This window comes from Amphibalanus amphitrite, unplaced genomic scaffold, assembly GCF_019059575.1.
Source record: "Amphibalanus amphitrite isolate SeventyFive unplaced genomic scaffold, NRLGWU_Aamphi_draft 000304F_arrow, whole genome shotgun sequence".
Taxonomy (NCBI): domain Eukaryota; kingdom Metazoa; phylum Arthropoda; class Thecostraca; order Balanomorpha; family Balanidae; genus Amphibalanus; species Amphibalanus amphitrite.
In genome coordinates, this window is record NW_024881799.1 from 2,978 (window position 1) to 14,973 (window position 11,996).

Below are 11,996 nucleotides of genomic sequence, written 5' to 3' on the forward strand. Positions count from 1 at the left end.
ACGACTTTTCGTGGAAAGAGCGGAAGTCTGGCAACGGCTGACAGTCCCCAGTCTCCAGAATCTGCGGTTTTTCTAAACCGCTCGGCCTTCGACCACCAGTGGATTATCCTAATAAGTCATCGATTCCGGTGGACCGTTTGGCCGCTCGACGGTTACGTCTGTGGGCTTCCGATAGTTAGATATGGACGTTGGATACGGTCGTTAGTGGTCGACGACTTTTAGATGTGGCTGTGACATTGGGAATCTCCACGGCCAAACAAGTTCACGGGATGTTGAGCATGCGCATGTTTGCCTATGAATTAAGCTTTTATAGACTTATGAATTAGGGTTTATAGCCTCATAAATTAGGCATTTATAGCGTGGATAAGTGCAAAATATCCGCATTTCCTAGACGTAAGCAGTAAGGATAACAATAGGTACCTATCAATAACAATAACAACAGATACAACAATACTTTCACTGGAATGACCAGGGCCTTAAAAGCCCCAAACTAAGGACGACATTCTACATGCTACCACATCTTTTAACCTTCCATTCCTATCCATCGCCGTCGTAAATTGTAATATTTCCTATTGCTGGCCTTCCCGTTCCTTGCAATCGCCTTACCCAACGAGCTGTCACCCTGTCTCGTCTCGTCAGTCCAAACTCACCCCCCTCGTTTCCCCGTTTGCATCAGCGCTCTGACAGTGCACCATTCCGTAAACGATCCGGTACGCTGCAGTGCACACGGTTATTCCGGCCCCAACTCCTGACTCATATGCCATCTACCTGGACCGGCCGGCGGCGCGGACGTCCCAGCCAACTGCCCCGCGGCGGCCGGCGGCCGGCAGTAAAATGCTCACTGCGACTCGGCACTGGTGGTTAGTAGCACGAGAGACGTCGGTGTGAGGTGCAGTGTGGACGACTGGCAGACAGAGTTGAGGAGGTGGGGGAGAGTGGATAACAGAGGAGAATGGGGAAGCTGTATGGATTGGTGAACCTGGTGCTAGTGCTGTCATGTGGTCTTTCCCTGGCGCCTGCACAGAGTAAGTTGTAACTGATCGTTTACTCATGCTCATTGAGCAATTATGTGATCATAGCGTTCGTCTCATTTGATAACCAGTGCTCTGTTTTATTGATTTATTGTTGTTTTGCTATATTGTTTGGAGGTCATCGTAGGCGTGTTAACAAAGGCTCATTAGCAAACATCGTGTCCGTAACCACATTCTTCCCTGACAGTCATTTTCGGCGGCGGCGGCTCGTTCAAGACTCCTCCACCGGCCACGACCCCGCCCCCTCCGGTTGTGACCTCTGACCTGGGGTCAGCGTGTCAAACGCCCGAGGGCAAACCCGGCCTCTGTGAACGGCTCAATGGGTGCTCCCCTCTACTCCAACGGCTGAAGCTCAAGGACTACGCCCATTTGAGGCGGTCCGTGTGTGGAAAAGATGGCAAGCTGACGCTTGTGGTAAGTCTTTTAGCTCAGTTCGAAAAACAAACAAAACAATAAACAAGTTTAGCGGTGGAACGGCGCAAAAGACAAACAAATTAACCCGCACCGTGCTGGGAAAGCGTTTTCTCGCCCAACCCCTCAGGTATTTGCACACCTTATCAAGCATCTTTGGTGCACATGTTGTGAAAATTTCAGACCCGGGACATTTAAAGGGACCCTCCCACCTTCAAAAAAGTTAATGAATTGGCACGAAAGTGATGTCGCTCGGTTCAGAAAGAGCGAAAACGAATATCTACCAAATTTCATCGAAAAATATTCACCGGTTTTCAAGATATTAGAGTTTTACTTTTGTTTACTTTTTGGAATCTCCGCTATTCCTAGCGACTTTATTTGAAAGTGCGGCATTTGTTGCGCGCAAAGCAGCATATACCACCGCGTGCTACCAAACGTTTTAGTAAAAGATTTAAAAATTGTTAGATCTCCGCTGACGTCACAAATTCTAAGGGGGCATACCAATGCACTAGCCCCTTAGAATCCGAAAACTGCAAGTTTGAAATTCCATATCTCCGAATTAAAGCATTTGTCGATGTTGTGAGTGCCCAAACCGGTATTTGCAGGCCATGGCCACCAATTTGGCTATCTCAACTAAAAACTAATGTTAAGGTGGGAGTGTCCCTTTAAGGTCAGGTCATCAGGTTATGTCAAGTGACCTTATCTCAGAAAAAGTTTAAATGCTCACAAATTCAAAGTCAAAGCACTCAAACACCGAGTTAAAAGTGAAAATGCTACACTGAGCCGGAAAATGGCACCTGGGGCATTCCACGTCAAATCAAACACCGAAATCCGTCATCCCCTTCGATTTTTCTGAAAATTTGTAGGCAGACTGGGCATTGTTCAAAACTGAGTTACGTATAATATTTTCAAAATTTGATAACGTATCGCTGAGATATAGGTCATTGAATATAGCAAAAAATGCCACACATCAATTTTTTAAATAGCTATAACTCTGGTTCCTTTTCTGGTATCAAAATGATATTAACAGGGTCTTATAGGCAATTGATAAGGCTTTGATTTTTAATTGTAAAATTAAATTGAAGTGACCTTGAAATGCATTCGACCTTGAATTAAAACGGAAAAATTTAAATAGCAAAAAACACGTCACCTTCGATTTGGGTAATTTTTACATATTATGTCCGTCACAATGTTCCTAACCATCTGTGAAAAATTGGAGTGGGCCATTCATAACTTTCGCGGCAAACGCCGTTTTCATGCATCAACATTACGCAACCGCGCGTGACCTTGAAAGACAGAGTCAAGACATGCTTGCTTGTGTACACTTTCTGAAATGAATGATTGCTGATTAGTGATATCCCAAACTCTGCGAGAATGGAAATGCATAGTCATCGTAGACAAGCATTCACGTTCCATAGTAAAAGTGTCTCAGGCAAACGGTATTTCGCGGTGAATTTTGAGCCGTGTGGAAATGCATAATGAAGTAAATTCAACGAAAACATTATCACGCAACGATATCTTCACGTCTTTTGATCTCCACCATACGAAAGAACATACATTTTTTAGTATGTATGGGAAATTTCTAGTTAATCCAATAATAAATATGGCAGTTAGAGGCCTGCTAAGAGTAGGCATGTCGCCGGCTGAGGCGGGCTCGGCCGATGCGGGAAACGCAGCAATCACAATTTTGTGTTTACACGTTCATATTTCAATTGTTTACCAACTGATTTTCAAAATTCTTTCACCATAAGATTGCCTGTACATTTCTTAGTCTTCTCACAAAATTTGACGCGAATCGAACGTAATCAGCGGTAGGGAGCGCGATGTAAAGACGGAACCGTTCCGTTCCGTCCCGCCACAGTCTACAATTCAGGCGGCGCGTAGCGGTCGGCGCCGGCTGCCGAGCCGCCGCGTTGCTGCGGCGACAGGATGTTCACTTTACACCGCTATTACTAGAACAGTTGTGAACCGATTTTCTTATTGCTTGCACGATGAGATGTCCAATTCAATTCTTGACAGGTAGCCATAATTAATTTCGCATTGATCTTATGAGATATTGGCGAAAAACAGGAGGGGTGGGCGAAATTCGTTCTTCCCCCTCCACTGCGCGTGCTGACATACGTTTGCATATGTGCAATTTTCTTCAAAACTTATGAATGGCCCACTCTAATTTTTCACAGGTTGTTAAGAATATGGTAAGCAATAAAATATATGAAGTAGTTATGATATGGACAAGTAGGTTGTATCGAGAGTACATGAAGCTCCACGAATCAAACTATGAAAACAGTTACATTAAAGGGACACTCCCACCTTCAAAAAAGTTAATGAATTGGCACGAAAGTGATGTCGCTCGGTTCAGAAAGAGCGAAAACGAATATCTACCAAATTTCATCGAAAAATATTCACCGGTTTTCAAGATATTAGACTTTTACTTTTGTTTACTTTTTGGGATCTCCGCTGTTCCTAGCGACTTTATTTGAAAGTGCGGCATTTGTTGCGCGCAAAGCAGCATATACCACCGCGTGCTACCAAACGTTTTAGTAAAAGATTTAAAAATCGTTAGATCTCCGCTGACGTCACAAATTCTAAGGGGGCATACCAATGCACTAGCCCCTTAGAATCCGAAAACTGCAAGTTTGAAATTCCATATCTCCGAATTAAAGCATTTGTCGATGTTGTGAGTGCCCAAACCGGTATTTGCAGGCCATGGCCACCAATTTGGCTATCTCAACTCAAAACTAATGTTAAGGTGGGAGTGTCCCTTTAAAGGCGCCTTTAATGTAACTGTTTTCATAGTTTGATTCGTGGAGCTTCATGTACTCTCGATACAAAATATATGAAAATGAGCCAAATCGAAGGTGACGTGTTTTTTGCTATTTCAATATTTGTGCTTAAGAACAGAGTTAAGCAAATTTCAAGGTCATATATTTAATTAGGTGCAATTCTAAACAAATGCTTAAGAAATTACCTAAACAATAAGGTTTATTTCATTCAAATCAAACAAGTACAATTAAAGTTATGGTCGTTCAAAAATATAAAGATGCAACATTTTGTAAAAATTTGATGCCCTATATTTAGAAGACCTGTGGTCAGAATGTGCAAAAAACATCAATGTAATGTCTGGGGCCACACAGGAACTCGCTCACAAATTTATAATGAAATCGCTGATGGTAAGGTGCAAAACAGCCGATTTTTGTTCGATTTGACGTGGAATGCCCCACCTGTGACCTCTCCTTATGTCCCTGAGGTCATCAAAGGTCATAAAAAGTCCCCAGCAGTTTCTTTACAGTTACTATCGATACAGACATGCTAGAAAACACCTCAGATGTGTTCATTTCGACGATACGGATCCACTGATCGGCAACATGACCTTTTCCGGTCGGGTCATGGCCTTGACCTGAGGTCAGTTTTTTTCAAAATGACCTTGTAAGTTCAAACTATGATTTATTTGACGCGTATCGACGAGAGGGACACGGTCACACGATGCTGGCAATTGTATCGTCGTGACTCTCTTGAATCAAAAGTTGTTGCAGAACAAAACATTTTTTTCGTAAAAACGGTTATGTCCAGCTATTTCCCTTCGGAGGCTGAACCGTTGACTTGAGGTCAAATGTGAGAACACGCTATGGAAAGAAGAACATTAAAAGGGCTATCGAGTGCGCTTTTCCGCAGCGCTGTAGCTCTATCGGTTTCCGAGTTATGCACCAGTTTTTCAAAAATTGTTGAATGACCTGACCTAAAAACAACCGAGTGTTTTCTTCATTATTTTTTACGCTCTTTAGATTGCCACTTTCAGCCCACTAGCACGGTACGGGTTAAAGCACCTCTCTAAAATGAAAACAAAACTGACAGTAATCGCGTAAATTGGGTTGGGCCAGCCAGGTTTTTTTCTTTTTTAGCTTCACTCAACGATTTTTTCGAGCGATTTTTTCCCAAAATCATTTTAAGCCGGTGTAGGAAATTAATGGGTGACGCGACTGACGCGAGTTCTCTAATTTCAACCATGACGTTAGGCATATGTATAACATAAATTGACTATTTTTGCCTGATAGATATTCTATATTATTGGATGCTTTCATATGGTAATGTTTCGAATTATATTAACTCTCATATGGACTAAATTGTGGATGAATCGTGGATGGCAGTTTCAGTCAAATAAATTTTTCAAATTGATTTTTGACGGTCATTTCGCTTTTAGCTTTTACTTGTCGATTGATTCTAAAGTTAACAAGAACCATGAATAACATAAATAATAACCTGATTATTGAAATAATAGCATGAATAATAGCAGATAACATGATTCATTTTATCTATGAATGAAGCAACGCATTTTAAGCTTAACCCTCGCCCCGTTGGGGGGGGCCATTTTGGCCCCCCCTGTGGTTTTTCCTGAATAGCAAGAAAACGGCGGCGCGCAGCGTCGCCAAATTTTCAGTACCTTCCCGGGCATCAATTTGACACCTTCACACCAAATTTCAAGTCTTAGGTCACCTTAGGTCAGGAGTTATTGAGGTCAAACTGAGGTCATGTTCGAGCAAAAATGAGCAAAAAACATGCAATCTTTAAACGCTCACCAAATCTACAGTTATCAAGCAATTTCAAAGTTCTTTATATGGTCTAGTAGACAAAAAGCGGCGCTACAAAACTGCTATCTCGGATTTTCGTAATTTTGGGTTTTTGACCCAAAAAATTTCAAAAAATTGATTTTTTTTAGAAAAACTAGAAAAAAATCCAAAATTTTTCCGAATTTTGAAAAAAACCGGAATATATGTGATAGTCCCTGCCCTCTTCTATATACATACCAAATTTCATATCGATATCTTGTTTTTTGGCCAAGTTATAGCGAAAAAACTGTTCAAAAATGATGACGTCAAATTTTTGAACTCAATTTTTAGCGATTCTAGACCTCGTACGGCAAAACAAAGACCACCATTGAACTCCCCGTGACGAGCTGCGTCGATTCGATACCCATTTTATGCAAAAATAACAACTTTGAAATTTGACCTAATTTGACCCGACCTTGACCTGACCTTGACCTGACCTTGACCAAAACGTTACCTAAGCTGGCCCCAAAGGCTGCCTGACCCACATAATCGCATTTGTCATATAAAATGGACCATAAAACACGTATCACACGACACTTTCATATTGTGACCCCCCAGTGACCTGACCTCTGTGACCTGACCTGGTATCAGTGACCTCAACTAGCAAAATATGTGTTTGAAGAACATTTCCCCATCGATGATTTTCAATGAAATGCATTTTACTCGATTTTACAACGCATTTCTTGAAATGCCTGTAAACGGTGAAAATTGGACCTTTGACCTGACCTGTGACGTCATCGGTTTGACCTAGGTCAATAAAATTGGGTCACAAGGTAGTTCCCTGATAGGGCTATCCAACACCGTTTGCCGCTTGTCGCTAGGTTGCGTGGTTCTCGAGATCTTAGGGGGGGGGGGGCCAAAATGCCCCCCCCCCCCAACGGGGCGCGTTGCTCGGCAGAGCCCAACGGGGCGCGGGTTAAATAACGAGTATCAAAAGTGCATAGGTATTTTTTATTATGCGGAGTTTGATCATATAGGATTTTATCGTACCTATGTTTCAAAATGTTTAACCCTCGCCCTGGCAGGGCATTTTTCATAACACGGCCTGGCAGGGGGGGGGGTCGATGCGACCCCCCCCCCCTCGCGATTGGCTCCTATGGCACCTAGAAACACCAAATTTGGTAGGTAGGTGGGCCCCATAGATTTCTCGCCCCTATGCCAATTTAGTTGCTCTAGGTCAATATTTAGGGGGGTTTTGGGGGGTATAAATGTAAAAATTTCGCTGAAAACAGGTCAAAAGTTTTTCGCTTATAACTTTTGATCTAATTAAGATAGAGCAAAAAAGAAGCACCAGTGAACTCAGCACGTCAAGGCGCGTCAAATGATATACTTTTAAGCTTGCTTAAGTGTACTTAAAGTTTTTCTTAAATTTTAAGTTAACTTAAATTAATAAATTAAGTTCATGTTAACCGAATTGCATCATATCGCATATCATTCGATTCGGCTGATCACCAGGAACACAATGATACCATTTTTTAAGCTCTAGCGTCATTATGTGCCAAGTTATTGGCAAAAACGTCATTTGACCTCAGTTGACCTCATTTGACCTGACCCATGGATAAGTACACCAAACAAAGAAGCACCAAGTGACCTGCTGTTAAGTACCGTGGTTTCAAAGCACAAAAGTGATAGAACGAAGCGGATATCTCCAGTATTTTCCGAATTTAGTATTTTCCCATAGGCTTAACATTACGACGTAATGACCTCTAACTGACCTCAGGTCAGTGACCTAAAAAAAGCCGGACTATATGTTATACAACTCGGTTAACTTAGCACATCCTGAAAGTTTGAAGGAAATCAGTCGAAAACTGTGAGTTGGACAGGTGCAAAAAGAAAATTGAAATTTGACCATGACCTTGTACCGGTTTTTCTGACCTGGTGACCTGACCCAAGGTCACCCGGACCTGAACTTTTCAGGTCATATGTAAAAAGGTTGCCCCATAGGCTGTGCCAAATTTGGCGGCGCTGCGCGCCGCCGTTTTTACGCTATCTTTGAAAAACCTTAGGGGGGTCGCATCGACCCTCCCCCCCTGCCAGGGCGAGGGTTAAGCCATGATTTTCCTGCATATCATATGCTTGCTAACCTGATCAGTTACATCCCGCTTCCATTCCCAGAACAAGACGCCTGAGACTCTCCTTTTCCCTCTGTTCGTTCGTTTTACTTTCTGAGGCGATTAATTTTGCTCCCGATGCCACGGATTTGATGTGTTATCCTGATACCACATGATCAGTTGAGCCTTCTCAAGGCTTTCTCGTCATGCACTCAATGATAAAAAGGCTTCTAAGACGTGGTAATCGGACCTGATGCTGTTCTGCTCGCGTCCTATTGGTCATTGCTGGTACTTTCTCCTGACAAGCTCGCATTCCTGAGTCGTTTCGCCACCTGTTTGTTTGTCAGGGGTCACATAACAGCGGTCAAAGGCTTCACCATAACTGACAAGAGGACAAACTGCGGCGCGGGGGCCGGCATGATCTCAAAGTTCCTGGTACCTATAACGAATGCATATCTAAAACATTTCGAGTAAGCCGTGAACAATTATTTTCACCAAGTGAAAAACCGCAAAGAAATGATTATTCGGTCTGACGTGTGAGCCTAATCCGATTCAGATTTAGGTATAAGTTTAAAAGTTCAATGTTGCTTTCCCGTTATGAAATCATGGGGCACGCTATCCTGTTTCACCTCCCTTCACTTTCCGTCACCCACTATCACCTGAGGTCATGTCTTAGCCAGGTCATTTGAACATTCCCTGTCCCCCTACATTACATACATCGCTACAAACCGCTTTCCGTTACAAACCTACTTTACAAAACGTACAAGCCACCTTCCCTACAAACCTCTCGGATCTCACACTGCACCCCTCCCCCTCCACCACAAACCTCTCACCCCCCCCCCCTCCCCTCCTGCAGTGCTGCCCAGACAGAGCGCCCACTCCGCCTCCAGCACCCTCCGAGTGCGGCCTGACCCAGGTCGTGCCGCCGAGGATTGTAGGCGGGGAGCCGGTGCGCGCACTGGGCTACTACCCCTGGATGGTGGCTTTGGGCTACAACGGTCAGCCGCAGTTCAAGTGTGGAGGAGCGGTGATTGGAAAGAGATGGGTGCTTACCGCTGCGCACTGTCTTACACATGACGGCCCGTGAGTGACCTCTGCGGTGGGTGTGAGAGAGAGAGAGAGAGAGAGAGAGAGAGAGAGAGAGAGAGAGAGAGAGAGAGAGAGAGAGAGAGAGAGAGAGAGAGAGAGAGAGAGAGAGAGAGAAAGAGAGAGAGAGAGCGAGAGAGCGAGAGAGCGAGAGAGCGAGAGAGAGAGAGAGAGAGAGAGAGAGAGGGAGAGAGAGAGAGAGAAAAAAAAATGTGAGTTTCGGACTAGGGTCGGGCGAGATACACCGAGAGGAAATATGATAAATGCTTATGCTGCTTTCTCAATTTATTGATTGCAATATTGCTTTCAAATCCTTGCCCAATGTGACCGAGCGTCTTTATTTCACAGAGTTTCAGCGCGAATCGGGGATCTGAACCTGGTCACCTCAACCGATGACGACTTCATCAATCCGCCTCAGAATATCGACGTAGACCAAGAGTTCGGACACCCCGAGTTCAAACGGAGCTACAGGCCGCCTAAGGGGTTGATCAACGATGTCGCACTCATCAAACTCAAGGAAGATATTCAGTATTCAGGTGAGCATCATTTCGGTATATCTGTTGTCCAGGTACAACGGTAGATTTATCTATGGACTTTTGGATATATTTCATAACGATACCGGATGTGCCACTTCGTCGTGCTTATGATCGTTAATGAAATATGCTTGCTAGGACATCATCAATCCTTCTATGATACTTTCAACCTCTTATGGAAGGAGAATAAAAGTACAGAACTGAGTTACCCTTTAATTCATAAGAAAAGAAACAATATGGCCACTATGTGCTTCTGCCACCCAAGATAGTTCTATACTTGACTTTCTAAAGACCTCAGAGTTATAAGCTGACATAACATGTGTCACGTTTCAGATATTGTCCGGCCTATCTGTCTGCCAACTCATCGAATGGCTGATCAGATGACTGGGAAGGCCGTTATCGCTGGATGGGGTCTCACCGAATTCGGTAAGATGATCCGCGCGTGGCTTCTAGATTTGAATCTGGATATTGTTTCCTGGCGTTCTTTCCAAGTCCAGACAGTATTCCAGACCTCTGATCTCGATGAACATGATGCAATAATTTCACGAATCACGAAGCACGAATCACGAAATTTCCATCAACACTTCCAACATAACGAACACCATCATAACCAACACTCTCTTCCTCCCCCAGCCGGCGTCGCCTCCAGCATAATGCAGCACGCCAGTGTCAACTTCACCGACGTGGAGACGTGTCGCACCAGCTATGGCACGGTCAGCACCCGGGTGGACCCCATGCAGCACACCTGCGCCAGCGGTAACGTCACCGACCGTACCCTGCCCGGCTGCTCACCCGGGGACGACCGGATCGAATGTCAGGGAGGCGTCGACGCCTGTGAGGTAAGAGGAAAGGGCAGGTGGTGGTGGTTAGGTGGGGGGGGGGGGGGCGTATGGTGGTGTTTGTTTTAGTTTTCTGTCTTCTCTTGTTGATTCGATAAAGTGCCTTGAGATAACATAATTACGCAAGAATGTAATTTGTAGGCTAGTTATAATTTGCAAAAAAAAGATGACTTTTCCTTCACCAAAAACAATTTATGTAATAGGAATAAGCCTCAAGTTTTCAAAAAGTCCAACTCTAAAATTTATCCTATTCGGGTCGTTTTAGTTATCCCATGAACCCTGATGCTTCTGCAATGTTATTTTATCTGCCTTTGCCTGTGTTTTCATCAAGGCACGTTGGCGACTTCGTACATAACTGAGCATTTGTGCTCTCTCTCTCTCTCTCTCTCTCTCTCTCTCTCTCTCTCTCTCTCTCTCTCTCTCTCTCTCTCTCTCTCTCTCTCTCTCTCTCTCTCTCTCTGTCTCTCTCTCTCTCCCTCTTTCTCCTCTCCAACAGGGTGACAGCGGCGGCCCTCTGATGACCTTTGAGCGCCTGGAGGGCGTATCTCGGGTCACTGCTGTTGGAGTGGTGTCCTTTGCCGTCGGATGTGGAAACCCGAAATTTCCGGGAATCTACACAAGAGTCGACAACTATCTGGATTGGATGAAAGATGTTATGGAAGTTAACGGACAGTGACTTTAACCTTGTGGTGTTGCGTTGTACTATTGTGTTTCTTTTTGTGTCTGTATAATCAAACATGTACTTTGAGTAGTACATAAGTAGTCGCTTCTGGTTGCCAATTGCGATTCGATACATTTTTGTGTAGTTAGGTTAAGGTAGCCTAACTTCACAAATCGGAGCTCGAATCGAAGGGCTACCGCATGTGGATGAGCGTGACAGCTATGCCAATAAAAGATGCATATTCGCGTTGATCAAAATAGTTATTGAGAGTTTATGTATAAAGTTTTGTTGGTGAGACTTGACTGGGACAGATTCAATCTGCTTTTCTTCAACAAATGACAATAAAGGGATAAATGAAACATTTTCTGATTCGTCGAAACCCTTTCGCGGCCTTTTTACAATATTTTCCCTGTATCACACTGCCCAAGTTAAACAAAATGAAAAGTGATCTATACCAGCATGTGCAGGATACGTAAAAAAAACTATCAGTGTTTGTGCATAGTCGAGTAGTTTCTAACCGTCTAACGTTTTTTTTTTGTGTGTGTGTAAGGCTGTGTCCAATAGCTGTGATAAGGATTCATTTGGTGGTATCTGTGGGAGATAAGTTATCCCTCGCATGTGTAGGGGGGGGGGCGGATGGACCCCCCCCCATGGTTTTTCGCGAATAACTCGCGTAAAAAGCGGCCGATCGCAACGAAACTTTCAGTACCCTCACATTGATCAATTTTACACCTACCCTGAAAATTTCATGACCCTGACACGAATGACCTTTGACCTGTG

The 11,996-nt window shown here is 44.0% G+C and overlaps 1 protein-coding gene across 1 annotated transcript; it reads left to right on the forward strand.

The window, feature by feature from the left end:
* The first annotated feature begins 765 nt into the window (after nucleotides 1-765).
* LOC122387986 (venom protease-like) lies at nucleotides 766-11,752 on the forward strand. Its single transcript, XM_043378714.1, has 7 exons — nucleotides 766-1,025; nucleotides 1,219-1,445; nucleotides 8,954-9,180; nucleotides 9,532-9,719; nucleotides 10,050-10,142; nucleotides 10,350-10,555; nucleotides 11,052-11,752. Exons 1-7 carry the CDS (start codon nucleotides 953-955, stop codon nucleotides 11,229-11,231), a joined length of 1,194 nt encoding a protein of 397 aa, XP_043234649.1. The 5' UTR covers nucleotides 766-952; the 3' UTR covers nucleotides 11,232-11,752.
* Nucleotides 11,753-11,996: the final 244 nt, after the last annotated feature.